A 19,809-nucleotide genomic window follows, 5' to 3' on the forward strand; every position below is an offset into this window, starting at 1 on the left:
CTGCCGCTCGCGGCCATTTCCACTCCTCCCGCGCGACTTTCCGGCAGAGGCGCGCGCGCTCCCGCTCTGACGTCGCCGGCGCTCCAAGGGGTGACGGGACCGCGGAATCGCAGCTATGGTGAGTGCGGGCTCCTGGCGCCGGGGCTGGGAAGCGGGAGACTCTGGGTTCGGTTCACTCACTGGACTTCGAGGGCTTAAAACTTACGCTGTCTAGACAGTCCGGCCCGGGACTAGGTTAGACCTCCAACGACCGCGGAGTCCCAGCCTCCGGCCCCGAGTTAGAACTTGGCGGTCGCGGGGTCCCCAACAGCCCCGCTCGAGGTTAGAACTCGGGAAGCCTCGCGGCCCCAACTGCTGTGGTCGGGGGTACTTGACAACACTCTGTGCGCGTGGCCGAAAGCGTCGGGGGAATGGAGGAGTCCTGGCCCAACGTGGGAGAGATACCAACCCACGTGGGGAGAGTAGGAAGTGGGGTGAGAAAACTTGGCTCCTTTTTGGCGGGGGAAGGGGGATATCGCCAAGGATAGTGTGGAACCCAGGATTCCAATCAGTCTGCTCTACACCACTTCCCCATTTGTGATGTTCAAGTTGGGGAGATCTAGGTCTCCGTGGGTCTGCGCCCGCCGCGAGTTACACGTGCCAGGGACTTACAGGTGGAGCCTTTGGCGCTTGGGGGCTGCGGGATATGAATCCCCGGGTTGAGAAAAGGTTTTCCTGGGGCGGTAGTCTCCCAAATCAGAGGTCCTGGTATTACCACGTGCAACTTCTCTAAGCTGTTGGTGAGCTCCACGTTTTAATCAACTCCAGTAGCTTGGTAGCTAGTTTTGTTTAGCACTTGGTAAGGAAGGAACAGCTTGCAGAGAGCTTCCACTTCCATGGTGAGGTTTAATCCTTCCAACGGAGCTTGGATCCCGTGGCAATCTTCCCTCTCGCTTTCTCCTCACTCCCTATTTTGTGAAGCTAGGACTTGGCTGAGGTTAGAACCTGAAACCAACTCATCTTAATGCAATTCCATGAAAAGTTTTGATATAGAGTGGTCTCAACCTGAACTTAAGAGAAGTTCCCCTAAACTGTAAAAGGGGGATAACGATGCATGAGCATGTTTTCATGATTAAATGATATAATGCAGGGACACTTGGGTGGCTCAGTGTTTTGAGCCTTCGACTACTGATTTCTGCTTAGGTCCTGATCTCAGGATCTTGGGATAGGCAGCGTGTCTGGCTCCATAACCAGGGTAGTGTCTGCTTGGGATTCTCTCACTGCCCCTCCTCCCTGCTCGCTCATGTGCGTGCCCTCTCTCTCTTAAATAAGAAAACTTTTTTTTAAAAAAATTAAATGAGATAATGCATGTTAAACAAACTAAGCTAATCCTAATGCTTAGTAGGGTGTTAATGCGCATGCAGTGTTAATTGTTGAATCAAAACTTTGCGGGGTATTTTTGGCTCTCTGATATACAGGGAGACCAAAGGGGTCATGTTAGGGATGAAAATCAGCTAGCAGTATGATTTTATTCCTTCACTCCATTTAAATAACCCTCAGAAAAAATTAAAAGGTGAATAAATACACACTAAGGAAATTTCAGTTGCTATGTATGAGCCGACCTTTTATTGTTGATTGTAATTAAAACGATAAGGTGAGACCTCTTTGATGGTTTTGGGGGCTCCTGAATTCTTCCCTTTTTATGCATTTAATATTTTGTTAAGAGTTGAGAATCCTAAATTCCAGAGAGGGGTTGTTGGAACTGTATTGGAAATACCTGATGGGGATGCCTGAGTAGCTCATTTGGTTAAGCAGCTGCCTTCAGCTCAGTCATGATTCCAGGATCCTGGGATCAAGTCCTGCAACCAGCTCCTTGCTCTGGCAGGAAGCCTATTTCAACCTCTGCCTGCCACTCCCTCTGCTTGTGCTTTCTCTCTGACAGATAGATCGATCAATCAGTCTTAAAAAAATAGGTAACAGTTTTTTGAAGTATATTTTTCGAAGTGATTTTTTAAAATAATTTATTTTTTTATAAACATATAATGTATTATTAGCCCCAGGGGTACAGGTCTGTGAATCGCCAGGTTTACACACTTCACAGCACTCACCATAGCACATACCCTCCCCAATGTCCATAACCCCACCACCCTCTCCCTCCCCCTCCCCCTGGCAATCCCCAGTTTGTTTTGTGAGATCGAGTCTCTTAAAAAATATGGGGGCGCCTGGGTGGCTCATTGGGTTAAAGCCTCTGCCTTTGGCTCAGGTCATGATCCCAGGGTCTTGGGATCCATCCCTGCATTGGGCTCTCTGCTCAGCAGGGAGCCTGCTTCCTCCTCTCTCTCTTTGCCTGCCTCTTTGCCTACTTGTGATCTCTGTCAAATAAGTGAATAAAATCTTTTTAAAAAAATAAAATATGAAACACATCATGAATTTACATGTCATCCTTGCGCAGGGGCCATGCTAATCTCTGTATCGTTACAATTTTAGTATATGTGCTGCTGAAGCGAGCACTTTTTGGAGTTGAATTAAAGTATTGGATCCCTTATTGTTGATGAACATTAGATTTTGATAAGTCAGAGACCTGTGTTGTAATCTCTCAGGTAGCCACTAAAAGAATACAGACTTAAAATCCAAACCAGTAAATGGAATAGTAGTGTGAAAAAATAATAAACCCAAAGGACAGAAAGAAAGAAAAAGAAACATATCAATCGAAACAAATAGAAGGCACAAAAGAAGTATTTGAACCGAACATATCAGTACTTAGGTAAATATAGAAAGAGACCAAGTGCTCCAATTAAGACACATTAAAGTAAAAGGAATAGTAAATGTTTGCCAAGTTAAAAGGTATGGTGTAGCCTCTGTAAACATCATAAAGAAATGGGGTTTAAGGGGTGCCTGGGTGGCTCAGTGGGTTAAAGCCTCTGCCTTTGGCTCAGGTCGTGATCCCGGGGTCCTGGGTTTGAGCCCTGCGTCGGGCTCTCTGCTCGGCAGGGAGCCTGCTTCCTCCTCTCTCTCACTCTCTGCCTGCCTCTCTGTCTACTTGTGATCTCTGTCTGTCAAATAAATAAATAAATCTTAAAAAAAAAAAGAAAAGAAATGGGGTTTAAGGTGAAAGGCAGGGATGCCTGGGTGGCTCAGTTGGTTAAACATCTGCCTTCGGCTCAGGTCAAGATTATGGGGTTCTGGGATCAGCGCCTGGGATTGGCGAGGTATCTGCTTCCCTCTCCTTCCCCTGCTGATGCTTGCTTGCTCTCTCCCTCTTCCTCTCTCTCAAGTAAATTTAAAAAAAAAAAATTTTTTTTTTAAAGATTTTACTTATTTATTTGATAGACAAAAATCACAAGTAGTCAGGCAGGCAGAGAGAGAGGAGGAAGCAGGCTCCCCGCTGAGCAGAGAGGCCCATGCAGGGCTTGATCCCAGGATCCTGGGATCATGACCTGAGCTGAAGGCAGAGGCTTTAACCCACTGAGCCACCCAGGTGCCCCTAAAAATTTTTTTTAAAGATTTTATTTACTTATTTGACAGAGAGAGAAAGAGGGAACACAAGCAGGGGAGTGGGAGAGGGAGAAGCAGGCTTCCCTCTGAGCAGGGAGCCTGATGAGGACTGGGCCCGATGACCTGAGCCAAAGGCAGACATCTAACAGCTGAGCCACCCAGGCGCCCCAAGTAAATAAAATTCTTTAAAAAAAAAAAAAAAGGATGAGGGGCACCTGGGTGGCTCAGTGGGTTAAGCCACTGCCTTCGGCTCAGGTCATGATCTCAGGGTCCTGGGATCGAGTCCTGCATCGGGCTCTCTGCTCTGCAGGGAGCCTGCTTACCTCTCTCTCTCTCTCTGCCTGCCTCTCCATCTACTTGTGATCTCTCTCTGTCAAATAAATAAATAAAATCTTTAAAAAAAAAAAAGGATGAAATGCATCTGTGAAGATAAAGTGGCTTAAAAAATAAAGTATGGGGCGCCTGGGTGGCTCAGTGGGTTAAGCCGCTGCCTTCAGCTCAGGTCATGATCTCAGGGTCCTGGGATCGAGTCCCACATCGGGCTCTCTGCTCGGCAGGGAGCCTGCTTCCTCCTCTCTCTCTCTGCCTCTCTGCCTACTTGTGATCTCTCTCTGTCAAATAAATAAATAAAATCTTTTTTTAAAAAAAGGTATGAATAAAAATGACATAATTACAAGAAGAAATAGATAAAAATGCAGTTATATAGCATTTAAGTATATAAATGATAGATGGTAAAGCCAGAACATCAGTATGATAATAGAGGATTTGAACAACACCATCAATAAACTTGATCTAGTGATCATAGTGAATCTAGTAAATAAAATTGTAATAGAAATTTGAAAACAACTCATCAAGAATGAGAATACCACACACCAGAGCATGTAGGAATTAGCTAAAATATTACCTGAAACTTAAAATGCTTAAGTTGGAGGGAAAGGAACTATAAAAGGTAGGAAAAGAATAAAAGGACAAAATACAAAACAAAAGCAGAAATTATTGAAAAAGCAAATAGATCTGATTGTTACTGGAAACACAGAATCAGAAGATTTTCTTTGAAAAGTCCCCTCTGGTGAGGTTAATCAAGAAAATAAGCACAAGAGGTATAAGTAAGCGGTAGCGAACATGAAGGAGACATAATCTGCAGATATTAAAAAGGATATTATGAACACTTTGATACATATAAATATAGAAACTGAGATGAAGTGAATAAATACCTGAAAAAAATGTATCAAAAACCAATTTAAGTAGAAATAAAACTTAAGGAGTGCCTCCGTCCGTTAAGCATCTGCCTTCAGCTTAGGTCTTGATCCCAGGATCCTGGGATCGAGCCCCACATTGGGCTCCCTGCTCAGCATGGAAGTCTGCTTCTCTGCCACCACCCCCGCTTGTGCACGCACTCTCACTTCTCTCTGTCAAATAAATAAAATCTTTTATAAATAAATAAACTCTTAAAACTGAAGAGTAAAGAAACAAAATTAAAGTTTTTTTTCATGCAGGAAAATCCTATACCTGATTTTGAAAATGGCTTTATTGAGATAATTTATGTACTATAAAAAGTTCATCATCTGAAGTGTATATTGTTCGGTGGTTTTTCATATACTGACAGAGTTGTGCAACTATTGCTGTAAAATTTTAGAACATTTTTATCATTCCTGCCCACCAAGAAATCTTTAAGTCCATTAGCTAATGGATATAAAATAAAATAAGAAAGCCTGTTTAAGTTGATTTTATCTCAGGAATGCAACATTGGTTTAACATTAGAAAAACTCAAAAAATTAAAGGAAGAAAGCCTTTTTAATCTGCGTCATCTTAGCACCAAAAAAATCTGATAGAATTCAACACCAATTTGTTTAACAAAGAAGAAATTCTTTTTTTTTTTTTTTTTAAGATTTTATTTATTTATTTGACACAGAGATCACAGGCAGGCAGAGTCAGGCAGAGAGAGAGGAGGAAGCAGGCTCCCCGCTGAGCAGAGAGCCCAATGTGGGGCTCCATCCCAGGATTCTGGGATCATGACCTGAGCCGAAGGCAGAGGCTTTAACCCACTGAGCCACCCAGGCACCCCAACAAAGAAGAAATTCTTTAAAAAATTTTTTTATTTAAATTCAGTTATCCAACTGATAGTACATCATTAGTTTCAGAGACATTCTTAATATAGTAGGAAATAACAGGAATTTTTTAATTAATAAAGTGTATTTTCTTAGCCTGAAATATCTAGGAGTAAATCTAAAAGATGTTAAGCCTGGGCGCCTGGGTGGCTCAGTGGGTTGAGCCGCTGCCTTCGGCTCAGGTCATGATCTCAGAGTCCTGGGATCGAGTCCCGCATCGGGCTCTCTGCTGAGCAGAGAGCCTGCTTCCCTCTCTCTCTCTCTCTGGCTGCCTCTCCGTCTACTTGTGATTTCTCTCTGTCAAATTAATAAATAAAATCTTTAAAAAAAAAAAATAAAAAAAAAATAAAAGATGTTAAGCTTTCTGGGAAAATCGTAAAGCCTTATTGAAAGGTGCTGAGTTGGGGTGCCTGAGTGGCTCTAGTCGTTAAGCGTCTGCCATCCGCTCAGGTTATGATCCCAGGGTCCTGGAATCGAGCCCCGAATGGAGTTCCCTGCCCCGCAGGGAGCCTGCTTCTCCCTTTCCCACTCCTCTGCTTGTTTCCTCACTCGCTGTCAAATAAATAAAATCTTTTAAAAAGAGAGAGCGAGAAGAGAGGAAGGGAGGAAAGGAAAGGAAGGTACTGAGTATATAGAAAGTGATTGACAGATTGTGCATCCTAAAAGTCTTACCGCAACTGGGATTATAGCAAATCTGCAAATCAGATTATCCCAGCAGATTTTTATGGGCCTTGAGAGGCTGATTCGAGAGTGTATGGAGAACACCGGACCAAATATAAGACCTTCCGGGATCTCCAGCCCTCACTCAATACCACTTCATCCTGGGAGCACTGCAGTGGTTTAGGGACCGGGCGTTTTGGTGCAATCTCGCTCTTGATGTCACTTCCGCTGACGTCATCCCTACATCACTTCCGGCTTCCCTGCGGGTGGGTCATTTCTGTGTCCTTGCGGTATCGGGCAGGAGACCACCGAGACGGACGCGATGGTGAGTGTTCCCACCGGGCCATCACCCACGGGGTCACCACCTAGAACTGCGGTGCCGCGTGCCGCGGTCCAGCTTCCAGAACCAGGGTTAGGTCGGACCGCCGGGGCGAACCGCTTGTTGCGATGATAACGTGGAGCGCTCCTGAATTTTATATGCAAAATAGTTGTAACAAGAATCCTAGGGAAAACAAATGGGAAATTCATGAAAATTGTTAAACTCGAGAGGTAGGGGTGAGGAGGAAGGAATGGTATAAGCAGCCCCCCAGTTCGTTCCGTACCTGGGTTATTTTGAAGCAAAGCCAATGACGTAGCATTTTATTCATAGATATTAAATATGTAAAATAAGATTTAGCAACTGCAACACCATTATAATTCCCCTGAATTTAATACTTCCATAACAGTAAATATCTAATATTAGAGTCAAAGGCTTGAGCAGATTTTTTTTCTTCCCATTTGTCCCCCACCCCACCCCCCCGCAAGACTACCTGAACATAGATATTTCGTTCTTCAAGGGGGGTACTGATCACATGGCATCTTACGATGTTGGTGGCTGTTAATCAGTGTCTGGATCCATCGATTTATGTCTAAGTCAATTACCTGGTGAATATGTGTTGTAGGATGGTGGGATTTGATTGAATCCGTCCTTCTTTATTAGGTGGAATAATAATACAAGAGAATGTTGGCATCTGTTTGTTACCCTGTGACACAGTCTGTGTAGGAAAGGTGGGAATAAATGCTTTACTGTTTACCAGTTTTCAGAACACTTTTAGCTCACTAACATAGCTTTTACTTTGAAAACATAGATATTTTACAGATTTGAAAAGTAAGATCTTAGTTCTTTAAGCAAGCTGAATACAAAGGAACCCAATTTGTATATCAGATTGATAACCACAGGGAAAAAATGGAATAACTTGAATATAATACTGTCTATGTGGGTGAATATATACTCTATAATATAGATGACCCTAGTCAGATACATTCTTAGAACAAAAGGAAATTTCAACCTTGGTGAGCTTGTTGGTAGAGGTACCAACCATTTTGTTGGCACCAGCCATTTTGTATGTATTAACAGGTCAGATAAAGGAGAAAAGATGTTTTGGAAACCAGGATTCTTAGGACAGAAGAAGATTTGAATATTGAATGGGGAATGGAGAGAGAAAAGTCTGTGCTACATTTGTATAAATTATACCTTCATTTTGATTCAGTAAATATGTATGACTCAAGTGGATACTGAGCCCAGAGAACTTATTTGTAATCCATTTGCTATAATATTACCAAGGAAAAGAGGGGCACATAAAAGAATATAAGCTTTAGTGTACATCATTGGACTGGGTAATTGCTAAAATTTTTTGAAGCTAATCATTGTCTCTCTTAACTGAAGTGTTTTGTGACTTGTCTGGAACAACTTCTGGTTCAGTTTTAACTGATGCTTTAATGATTACCCCCCCACACCCCCAATTCACATCCCATAGACTGAGGCTGATGTGAATCCGAAGGCCTACCCCCTCGCAGACGCCCACCTTACCAAGAAACTACTGGACCTTGTTCAGCAATCATGTAACTACAAGCAGCTTCGGAAAGGAGCCAATGAAGGTAAGGCAGCTGGAGAGTGCTTGAGGTAGAGTGATAAAGACCCTGTCTCTGGCTTAGATTTCCAGTTTGGAAAGAGGGCTGGAGACTCCTGATTGGAACCAGTGGATGGACTTAAGAGCAGCATTTTGGCAGTAGATGCTAAAAGTTAATGGACTGAGAATGATTTTAGATCCACCAGTTGGTAACATTTTGCAGCATTTACCTTGTGATGAGTAGGAGAATCAGGATTTGGACATGGCCATTGTGACTCCAGAGTCTCTGGTCTCCTCAGTACTCCAGCATTAACAAAAACTGGGCCCTAGCACTGGGCCGCAGTGGCCAAACAATGCTGTGGGTGCTGATGTTGCTTGGTAAGTTGCATGTGGTGTGAGCTTTCCAGAAATACTGCTCTTGACGAACTGGGATGGCAAAACCCTGGATCCTTCCTTGATCGCAGAGCGTGATAAGTGCTGTGCCGCAGAGCTTGTGTGAGAGCTGTTCTTGTCTACCAGGCAAGAGATGGTGGTGACTTAGGCAAGTGTGGTAGCCAAGGAGAGGAAAGAAGTGGTCTGTCTCAGGATGTGTGTTCACAGAACTGATGGGTTCAACGTAGGGTTTGAGAAAGGCATGGAGGATGGCTAATTGATGCTTAAATCCCTTATCACTTCCCAAGGCCACTACAGGACACACAGAATTGCTTGTGCCTAGGGATTTTTGCCCAGTTCTCTTGCACCTGTGTTTCTTTTTCTTGGAAATTGCTTTGTTAGAGCTTTCGTGCCCACCCCCACACCCCCTCAGTCATTTACTGACCTCCCGTCCTCTCCTCAGCTACCAAAACCCTCAACAGAGGCATCTCTGAGTTCATCGTGATGGCTGCAGACGCGGAGCCCCTGGAAATCATCCTGCACCTTCCGCTGCTCTGTGAGGATAAGAATGTGCCCTACGTGTTCGTGCGCTCCAAGCAGGCCCTGGGGCGGGCCTGCGGGGTGTCCAGGCCTGTCATCGCCTGTTCTGTCACCATCAAAGAAGGCTCCCAGCTGAAGCAGCAGATCCAGTCCATTCAGCAGTCCATCGAAAGGCTCTTAGTCTAAACCCGTGGCCTCTGCCCCACTCCTCACTGAGTCCTCCCCCTGGGGTTGCGTATCACACCGTCTGTGTCTGCATGTGGTTTCTCCAGCTCCCTTCTCGTTGTATTCTAGTACTAAATCTGGGGTTTGCATTTTTGTATTATTTTTGTTTTGTTTTATAGGTGGTTTTTCATATACGAATCCCACACCTCACCCCTGGTCTCATTCTACTCTCTCTGCCGTCCCGTCCTCTTTTGAGAAATGAACTAATGCCGAAAACGGGCGGAAACAGAGTGATGACACCATTCAAAGGCAGGGAAGAGCCAGGATAGAGATCTGGTTCCAACATTCAGGCGCTCACTTCCTGTTGTGTGTAGGGCTTGATGGATGTACACGCCATTCACTTTGTATCCCTTGTGCCTGGAGTACGGAATCATTCCATATGTGTTTGCCCTCGGGGAGTTATGTATCATTTGGGGAGAAAGCATGTATTCCGTGAGGTTCTTAGGTGTATGTCCAAGAGTCATTTGCCAGTATACCCCTGCTGTCTGCTTTGGTCACGTGATGTTATTCCCCTTCCCCAACTCCCAGCCATGCCCCGGAGGGTGGCGGGGCAGCAGCATACCAAAGAGATGTGCTGCAGAGTTCCAGAGGCTGCCTGGGCCGGGTAGACATGAGGCAGCTGACCTCGGTCTTGAAGGAGTCCAGAGGGGCTAGAAAAAAGAGGGTCAGCTGATGCTGGAATGAAGAAGTCTGGGCAAGTCACAGAGACCTGACTGGAAGCTACAGCAGAGACGTTGGAATCAAGGAAGCATCCTCTCTGGTGAATGGAAATGTCTGCAGTGGACACTTGGTACCAGCTCTGAGAGCCCTGACTCCGGTTCCCTGCCATGACGTAGGTCAGATGTATGTATTCTTTACCACTTGAGAAGGACAGTGCTAGCGTGTCATTCTTGTGAGCATCCTAATAAAGAAATATATTCATATTCCAATTTAAAGATAAGTGTGAGTCTTGGTATGTAGTTAGCTAATGCCTGAACGAAGGACTGCTTAGCATTATCAGAATGGTCACAGCTTCATAAACTTTGTACCAAGGAGGTGTGGAAAAGCCAGCACCTCGGTTGATCTCTGGTCGCTGCATGTGTCTTGTACAGACTTTGTCACTGAGGTGCTGCTCTCAGGCTACAAAGCGTTTCTCGGCCACGGCACCGCTGACGTTTTGGAGCTGGAGAACTCTTCACGATAAGGGGCTGCCCTGTCTGCTGAACTTTCAGCAGCATCTCTGGCCTTTACCCACCAGCAGTCAGGACCAGGCTCCCACCTCTAAGACAGTGCCAGATGTCCCCTGGTGGCAAAGTCCCCCTAGTTGAGAACTGTTGCAGAATGAGGGCTCCTAGTAGCCTTTGGCGTATGTTAGATGGGGGGAGAGGAAGGTGAGGATCGAAGCCCCTGCCACCTCACCTGCCTCTTCTCCCCGTTCTCTTAGGGTCAGCACTGTGAGGTCCATGTCCCTCAGCAAGAGGTTTTTTTTCCCGAAGTGCAGATAACTGGATACCATAATGGCGGGATAAGTGAGGATTTTATTTAGTGTCTTTTTGACCAGCTTGGGCACATCTGCAGGAAACCTGGAAATCACCCCATCCTGCGAAGGCCTGTTTGTGCCCACCAGGCTTCCATCCCCAGCAGTTATATATTTGTGGATGGTGGAGTCCGAGATGCTTACTGTCTTTTGTGGTGCCCATACATTTATAATTATACTTTAAAAGGCAAGTAATTTGGGGGATGCAAAAAAATCAGGAAGTCTGGATCTCCACCTAGGTAGAAACATCCATCTCCACTAGAGCCCTAAGGAGTGGGGTGGGGCAGGGACTCCTAGGACCTTCACCCCTAGCGCCCAGTTGACCCTGGAGTGTTAGCCCAGTTGCCACAGCCACAATGGAAGTCTTCGAAGGGCAGGATGTTCATCTGCGATCCTGCGGAAAAAACTGGTTCTTTTCCCCTGCTCCTAGTGGCCTCCGCTTCCTGTCCTGTGCTTGCCACTTTGCCATGTTCTGTCTTCACTCAGTGTTTCACATTTGGTTTCTCCAACATTCCAAACCTACTTTCTTCTTGTATTTGGTGTTCCTTTACTGCACTGGTGGCTTTCTCCTCATGCCAGTCTTGATTCAAGTTATCCCTTACGGAGGGCCTGAGGTACAGACTACCTTATTTCTCTTTCCCCCAGCACTGCGACATTTGATTTTTAACTTGTCCTTAACTAGTATCAGGGCTTTGTTTTCTGATTATTACCCTCATGAGAGAGCAGGAACTTGTGTGAGGCCCTAGCACCCGTGGCGGTGCCCTAACACAGATGCTCCAAAAGTGGAGAACGAGTAATTCCTAAAGCCAGACATGCAAGCAAGGACATCTAATAACTTCCATCCAGCCATCTATGAAGTTGGTTGCAAAATTTTTGCATATAAACATTCTGGAGAGAATCCAGTGGCTTTCATCAGGTCCGAAAGGGTCTTCTGACCCCCAAAGAACACTGGTTAGTAACTCCTGTTTTAGCCTAAGTTTCCCGAGAGGACCCATGATTGAGGAATGTTTTTTACATTTGCAATAATGATCTTGCTAAAGGTCATTTGTAGCATGTTAAGCACTAAACAATAAATTTCCATTATTTTTAGTCCCAAACTGATGAGGAAGGAAGGGGAGCTTGTTCTAGACACTTAATATTCCTGAGTCCCTCTCAGTGTCAGCTAAGCTACATTTTGAAAAATCAGGTATGCGCCTCTGACTTAGCAGATGTATCTGTTTATGGTGGGGGTTGGATGGGTGGTATAACTGCCTCTCCTCTTCCAAAGGAAGAAAAAGAGAGTAGCCAGTCGATATTTCTCATGATAGCCTACAGCAGCCGGCCTCTAAGATGGGCCCCAGTGATCCTCACCTCCTGGAATTCATTCCCCTGTGAATTGTGGGCCCTCAGGCCACACCAACTCAGAGTTGGGCCGCATGACCAACATGGCAGAATGATGTGACTTCCAAGGTTCCAGAAGACATTACAGCTTCTGCCTTCATGTCTTTGGATCCCTGGCTATGAGGGAAGTCATAGTCGTGTTACAAAGTCCTTTAAGCAACCTGTGAAGAGGTCCAAAGGCTTCTAGTCAACAGCTAGCATTAATTGCCAGCCATGGCAATGACCCTCTGTCTCATCTGTACTCAAAAGATCTTAGTTTACAGAGGTGAGTACAAATTAAAGAGGAGAAGAGGTTGATGCCATTGGAAGAATTTACCACTTACATTTCCCAAGAGAAGGGGACATGCCATACCACACAGAGCCACAGGGGAAGCACCCAGGATTTGGTCCGGTGGTAGAAGCAAGAGCAAGGGGAAAGCTGAGGCCAGGCTTTATTTGGGTTTCTGTGGCAAAGGCAAGGCAGGGCAGAGTAAAACAGCTTAGGATTTGCCAGTCTGAACAACGCCAGTGGGCTTTGGGCTCTAAGAGTGGTTTTGAGTTGCCTAGGAGCTGGCTCTGGGATGATTTAGGGCAGGGACAATGTTGGTAAGGTGTCTGGCTTGCATGAGAGGCATGCTGGTAAATACATCATTTACTGCGTTCACAAACTAGCTAGCTTTGGGAGGGGCAGTCTCTCCCCGAGCCTAAAAGCACCCTCCCGTCCCAGATGTCAAAACAAGATACAGAAAATTTAAAAGATTAATCAGCCATCTTGTAAATGGATACTCCAGCCTCAGTCAAGCTTTCAGAGGACTGTACGCCTGACCGACATCTTGAATGCAACCTCATGATTGACTTCAAGCCAGCCTATCCGCTCCCCAGATGCCTCACACACAGAAATGCTAAGAAACAGTAAGTATTCTTTGTTTTTAAGCCAAGTTTTGGGCTGATCTATTACACAGCAACAGACAACTAAGGTTGTGGGGGTTGGTGACTGAGGGGGTAAGGCTGTCCAGTCAACACAGCAATAAATATGACTATGTCAAAACTGCAGGGTCATGCGAACACCAGACGTGCTGGCAGGGCCCACAAGGGAAATGTTCCCGGCTGCTTCAGAGTGGCCAGAAGTAAATCCTACGTGGGACTGGCTTTCACAGGTGATGCAATCAGTTACAATAAGAATTATTCCACATTCAGGGACACTTTGCACTAAAACTAGAAAGGCTGGATAGTCGTCTGAGTGTAGCCGGGGTGTGTTCCCGCCCCCTGCACGGAACTGAGGTTGGAATTTCTGGATGAGCGGAGGGAGAGGAAGTGGATGACTAATCTCTCCCCAGAGTTTGTGGTCCTGCCTTTTCTTCTGATATTTTAATAAGACATTAAAACAAGACACCAGAAGATGTTCCCTCTGCATCTGGCCTCGAAGTATAAATGCACATGCGCATACCTTCGCTTGCTGTAGCTTCGGCCAGAGGTATTCGTGCTCTCCAGCTGCTGCCCACCGCTGCTCCATCACCTGCCCAGGCTGCTGGCCAATCAATCCACCAAGACGTGGTAACCCCACCCTTCCCGCGGGGACGCGCCTGGACGGCCATATCGCCACTGGGCTCTCCACGACCCACCCAACCCCGGCACGTCAGCACCCCCTAGTGGACTAAAGCGTGTTTGCAGCCAGAAGGGTTAGACGGCTCAGAGCTAGTACCTATTAAGCAGCGTGTTACATGTTTCTATTTTCACCATTCCGCAGTATCATTCTTATAATAAATATGAGGAAACTGCAGCTCGAAAATGCCAGAGAAATTGCTCACGCTCACTTGTATGTATGTGAGGGAGCTAAGATGCACATTTCCTAAATCTGATTTAGGAGCTTACAAAAGCCCCACCAAATTACACTTTGGTTGTATTTCTTCTCTCCTGGAGGATCAACAGTAGGGAACGCAAGGTGGTCAGTTCACTCAGAGAGATCATACCACTGCTGTGTATCACAGACCTCAGACGGTTATTTTTCTAACATCACACTACCTTGAGCTCTTTCCTTCTCAACACTTTGAAAACAGAACTGAGGGAAAGGAGCCTGGACTTGAGTCAGGTTCTCCAGGAGTGCACAGAAAAGCCTGGATTTCACTCTAGGGCTCCTCCTCACTAGCTAGGAAATCCAGGGTTTAAAACAAAGGCTCAGCAATGGTACTCATTCTTACTCTCCTACTTGTGACTGGCCTAGATTCCTATCTATCTTTGTAGTCCTAGTAACATCCTCTAGAACTTAGGGTTTCCGAGCATGCTGCATTTAAGAGCGATGGTCTAATTTCTCAACAAGAACGAGCACTGACTATATTAAATGACTTTGCATCATCTTGCTGTGTCTTCAAAAGCACCTCTTCTAACTGGAGAATTAAGTTCTCTCCCCCGCAGAGAGAAAGGCAAACAAGAACGTAACATCTGCTTTCCAAGTAAAAACAACAACAAAAAAACCCTTATAATCCTCAGAGACCAAAGCATCTAAAACCAAAAACTCTCTTACAAGAGTAATTTGACGACTCCTATGTCTCATGAGATGCTCACTCTGGTCCTAAAAGACACAGGACCTACGAACTCTGAATCTCAAGCCATCCTTGGAGGATACAAACCCTTCCAGATGCTTTCCTTCCTTCTCGCAGGCTAATTCTTCGAAAGCAGTAGAGCAGAAAGAGCAGGAAAGGGCCAGGGAGGATTGAAGAGGGATGGCATGTGGGGGGCAGAGGGGACACAAAGAGAAAGACACCCTGCCCTGCTCCTTCCTAGGAACTCTCCACATCTTACTATAGCTCCCCTGAAAAATAGAAATAACTCACTTCACGTATGTTGGTACCCAAATCCTCAGGGCAACAGAAAATGTACATATAGGGGCACCTGGCTGGCTCAATGGGTTAAAGCCTCTGCCTTCGGCTCGGGTCATGATCCCAGGGCCCTGGGATCAAGCCCCACATTGGGCTCTCTGCTAAGCAGGGAGCTGCCGCCTCCTCTCTCTCTGCCTGTCTCTCCACCTACTTGTGATCTCTATCAAATAAATAAATAAAATCTTAAAAAAAAAAAAAATGTACACCTCTTCATATACCTGAATGTCACATTAACATCTTAAAGCAGCATGAAGGGGGCTATTTACTGATGAAGCAAGTGGTACCAGAATTAGAAATGTTACATACTTACTGCTTCCAGAAATCTGATCTTCAGATCTATATTAAGATGCAATGAAAGGGAAAACAGGTGGGAAGCCGGAGCAGGGATGAATATTGCTGGGGCTTGTCATCCCTCAAGTAGATCAACCTGCCCTTAATTGTCACACTGTCCCCTGCCTTCACTGATATTTGCTTCCATTATGATGATGATATGCTCCTAATGGGAGAGAACATTAAGCTAACAAGCCAAAGGCAAGTGATCTTTGGATGTGAGGCAGACACATGCTTCTGCATCACACTGAAGAACAGTATATAGTACAAAGTTAAGGCTCTTTATTCAGACAATAAAGCAAAGCAAAGTGAGAAGGCTATGCTGTTTCCATGGCAACGGAACATCTCATAAATGTAAAGTCCTTGGCTTATAACAGGCAGACTCTTCCTGGCTCAGGAGAAACCGGTTTCAACTCGATGAGAACAAAACCAGGCAGCCTGGCTAGAGTGCAGAAGGAGGGGGCTAGCTGGCTGGTCAGTTCTGGAAGCGCTTAGTAAGTGCGTCCAGCAGCTCCTGCTTCTTTAATCCGCCCCTCAACCCATACACCCTGCAGGCTTCCTTCAGCACGGGCACAGTGAGCTTACCCAGCGTGCCCTTGCTCACGTGGGCCTTCAGATCCTCTTCAGATAACTGCATCTTGGGCCTTTTGCTTCCAGAACCTTCATCATCTGGGGGAAAAGGTCAGGAGGGAGTGACTGTTAATGCCACCAGCAGCATCCCAGCTACACTGCACAGGGACCCTCCTATGATCTGGGCTGCAGTTAATCATTTTCCATAAGGCTGTGATGTCTACCTAGAACACCACGGAAGGGTCGTTTTTGGTTTTCTGAGGTTTTGTTTTTTTTTTTTTTTTTCCAGATTTACTTATCTAAGAGGGAGAGAGATGCGGGAGGGAAGGGCAGAGTGAAAGGGAGAGAGTCCTAAGCAGACTCCACAGTGAGCCCAACATGGGGCTCGATCCCATAACCCCAACATCAGGACCTGAGCTGAACCCAAGATTTGGATGGTTAACCAAATGCACCACTGAGTCGCCCCTGGAGGGTGTTTTGATAAAGCAGCTTCATTTAAGCATAAAGTCCCACACCAAGAAGGGAGTTCAAAGTAGTTTAAGTGCCACAATTTACCCAAAATTGGTGTTCACTCTGAGTCATTCGCTCCTTCCTTCATTCAAAAAGCACTTACCAAGGGCTGTGTAAAGGACTTAGACATCATGCTAGGTGATCTCAAAGTGCGCAGGGCAGTGGACCAACAAGTACATCACAAAGGTGTGCACAGGTGTGAGGGGCGAGGACAGCAGTTCACACAGGCGCTCTACGAGTTCCTTCGGATGCAGAGAGAGAACGCTCCCTGGCCACCAACCTAGGCTCTCACCACTCCACTTCCTTGTAGGGTTGCTAGGCAAGCAAGGCCCCCACTTGGCTTTACTAGACCACAAACAACCCCCCAAATTATAGCCTAAGCCAGAACTATTGTCTCATGCCGAGGAACTCACAACACGCTGCCCTGAAAACGGTGAGAGTCACAGTGAAGAGTATTTGGGGTCTAGTGGTAAGAAAAAGGATAGGCCAGCAGAAAAAATGGTTAGAGCCAATCCCTGGAAGTTCACAGAAATAAAAAGTCCAAGAAAACCACATCTCATCTGGGATGTCTGGGTGGCTCAGTCAGTTAAGTGTCCGATTCTTGATCTCAGCGCAGGTCTTGATCTCCGGGTCATGAGTTCAAGCCCCGCACTGAGCTCCACACTAGGCATGGAGTTTATTTAAAATTAAAAAAAAAAAAAAATTTCTTTTTTTAATTAAAATTGAAAAAACAAAACAAAACTAGATTTCATTCCTAACTAGAGAATTGCAAATGAGCACAGGATATAGTTTCCCCTCTAGTATTCTTTGTGAAAAAAAGAAATAGTGTATCAGGTCCAGTTCTGGTGAGAAATGTAGGGAAATACACACACCCTTTCTTTCTTTCTTTTTTTTTTTTTTCCACACACCCTTTCTTGAACAGGGTATAAACTGCATACTTTTTCGGAGGCCAACTGGCAATTCCGATCAGAATTTTATTTTTATGTTTTTTTTTAAAGATTTTATTTATCTATTTGACAGACAGCGATCACAAGTAGGCAGAGAGGCAGGCAGAGAGAGAGAAAGGAAAGCAGGCTCCCCACTGAGCAGAGAGCTCGATGCAGGGCTCGATCCCAGGACCCTGGGAACATGACCCGAGCCGAAGGCAGAGACTTCAACCCACTGAGCCACCCAGGTGCCCCCCGATCAGAATTTTATTTACTTATTTATTTATTTTTTTTTAAGATTTTATTTATTTATTTGTCAGAGACAGAGGGAGAGAGAGCGAGTGAGCACAGGCAGACAGAGAGGCAGGCAGAGGCAGAGGGAGAAGCAGGCTCCCCGCCGAGCAAGGAGCCGCATGCGGGACTTGATCCCAGGACCCTGGGATCATGACCTGAGCCGAAGGCAGCTGCTTAACCAACTGAGCCACCCAGGCGTCCCCCGATCAGAATTTTAAATGGCGACACCTTGACCCAGCAATACCACCGCTAGGAGTTTATCCTGGGTCAGTGGTGGGTCCACTCACACCGGAATGCAACAAGGGTTCATGTTCACTGCAGCATATCCGTCAAGAAAAGCTGAATGGCATTACCCTTCAGCTGAATAAACTGTGAACATCTATCCAGTGACGTACCCACCGTATGTAGCTACGTAACAAAATAAACTAGGAAACAATGTAAATAGAAATACATGTTTGTGTGAAATGCGTAGGCCTGAATGGAAATTTCCGAAGGGACATGACCCTCTGTGATAGGACCATAAAGGCAACTTTAAAAAATAACCCAGCTCCTCACCTTGCTTCCTCTTGGAAACTTTTCCTTCAGGATTATAATCCGGTGGGTAGACAAGCTCCTTAAACTCACTCACCAGGAAGCCCAGTCTTTTGTCTATTGCTTCAATTTTAGGCACTAGAAAATACAAACACAGGAAAAGTGGCCAGGTGAGTCACAAGCCCTGGCTTTCTGTCCAGTTCCAAGCCTACGGGGACCAGAGGAGAAAGTACCTGACTGCTGGGGTCAGGGGGGGTCAGGGAAGGGTCCAGGAGGAGCCACCTGATCTGGCCATGACTACGTTCATGAAGCCTCTCTCCACGAACCTTGTAACAACAGCATTTAATGAGCACTTACTACAGCCAGGCACCCTTCTACATACTTTAAACTTGTTTTTTAATTTAATCCTCTAGAGGGTAGGTACATGTGTCTCCCCATTTTACAGAGGAAAGCCAAGAGGTTGAAGGACTTGTTCAAGGCCACAGAGCTGGCAGTGGTAAGAGTCACGAACAGGGCTGGATTGTGGGGTTTCAAACGAAAGTCCGCACCCGCAGTGGGCTTACAGTCTGGTCAGGGTAAGGAGGTGGTGAAAACAGAAATGCAGTAGGTGGCAATGCCATTAAGGGACCAAATGAGAAACACTGGAACACGGGAGGGGTCAGGAACGACTTTCGCAGCTGGTTCTAGAAAGCTGAGTGTTCCTCCTCAGGCAGATACTATTCCAAGCAGAAGGCACAAGGGCAAGAAGATGACATACAGCTTGAAGGCAGGTCAGGAGGGGAGGACCAGCGAGGAGGCCGGAAAGACAGTCATGGCGAAGTCATGGAAGCCTTGAATGCCTGCCCGGGGCTTTGACATTATCCTGAGAACAGTGGGGAAACTCTGAAGGAGTATGGGCAGGGCGGCGACAGGATCCCACTAGCATTTTAGAAAGATTCCCCTGGAGCTGTGTGTGGAGTATGAACCCAATGAGGGGGAGACCGAAGAGGGGGAGCAGGGCCTAAACCTTAGAAGCTGCAGAACTGACGGACACACAGATGGAACGTGAGGTGTGGGGGCAGCGGGCGGAGGTGGTGGCTGGCTGGGAGGACAGGGGCCTCCCCAACACCGCTACAAAGGAGCAAGATCGCTCTGGGGGAAAGACAGTACTGGTGTTACCTTACCATTAGAGATGGTGTGTGGGGCTTGTGATGTCAGCTGTGTCACATCAAGGGCAAACACGAGATCGTGCCTCATCATCTCCTCAGGCCACGTTTGCTAAGTACAGAGGGGAGCTCCTGGCCCGACGTCACAGACAAACTGGCCAAGTCAGAAGCCCCATGTCCCAGACTACAGAAGGATCTGTGAGAACTCTGGTTCTCAGCCTGGGAACCACCTAGAACTTCTTTTTAAGGATCTGAGAGAGACAGACAGAAAGAGCACAAGCAGGGGGAGCAGCAGAGGGAAAGGGAGAAGCGGGCTTCCCACTGAGCAGGGAGCCTGACGTGGGGCTCGATCCCAGGACCCTGGGATCATGACCTGAGCCAAAGATAGTTGCTTAACCCACTGAGCTGCCCAGGCACCCCAGCTAAGGACTTTTAAAAACACTGATAATGCTTCCCCCTCTCTCTCTGCCTGCCTCTCTGCCTA

General features: G+C 46.2%; 2 protein-coding genes and 1 non-coding gene across 7 annotated transcripts in view; 1 reads left to right on the plus strand and 2 right to left on the minus strand.

The window, feature by feature from the left end:
- Nucleotides 1–3: 3 nt before the first annotated feature.
- SNU13 (small nuclear ribonucleoprotein 13) lies at nt 4–10,203 on the plus strand. 2 transcript variants are annotated; one of them, XM_032346126.1, is made up of 3 exons: nt 4–118; nt 8,039–8,159; nt 8,967–10,203. In XM_032346126.1, the coding sequence occupies exons 1-3, from the start codon at nt 116–118 to the stop codon at nt 9,227–9,229; spliced, it is 387 nt and encodes a 128-aa protein (XP_032202017.1). In that variant the 5' UTR covers nt 4–115; the 3' UTR covers nt 9,230–10,203. The 2 variants fall into 2 exon arrangements, with proteins under 2 accessions (XP_032202017.1, XP_032202018.1); XM_032346127.1 differs by lacking the exon at nt 4–118 and adding an exon at nt 6,482–6,567.
- On the minus strand, nt 2,387–2,490 carry LOC116594569. Its single transcript, XR_004287284.1, has one exon. It is a non-coding gene; the product is annotated as a U6 spliceosomal RNA (small nuclear RNA).
- XRCC6 (X-ray repair cross complementing 6) overlaps nt 6,566–19,809 on the minus strand; it is a 35,607-nt gene continuing 22,363 nt past the window's right edge. For 3 of the 4 annotated variants that reach the window (XM_032346120.1, XM_032346124.1, XM_032346122.1), the window contains 2 exons: nt 18,205–18,318; nt 15,610–16,018 (listed from right to left, as the gene is read on the minus strand). In XM_032346120.1, the coding sequence (XP_032202011.1) occupies nt 15,825–16,018; nt 18,205–18,318 (308 nt within the window). In that variant the 3' untranslated portion in view covers nt 15,610–15,824. Of the gene's footprint in view, nt 6,745–15,609; nt 16,019–18,204; nt 18,319–19,809 lie in introns of those variants that run through there. The other variant, XM_032346121.1, reaches the window with a different exon arrangement.

The sequence above is a fragment of the Mustela erminea genome, chromosome 6, assembly GCF_009829155.1.
Source record: "Mustela erminea isolate mMusErm1 chromosome 6, mMusErm1.Pri, whole genome shotgun sequence".
Lineage (NCBI taxonomy): Eukaryota > Metazoa > Chordata > Mammalia > Carnivora > Mustelidae > Mustela > Mustela erminea.

Excerpts from the sequence above, each read along its gene's own strand:
- SNU13 (XM_032346126.1), top strand. Across the intron at positions 8,160-8,966 it reads TCGGAAAGGAGCCAATGAAG|CTACCAAAACCCTCAACAGA; the intron begins GTAAGGCAGCTG and ends TCCTCTCCTCAG.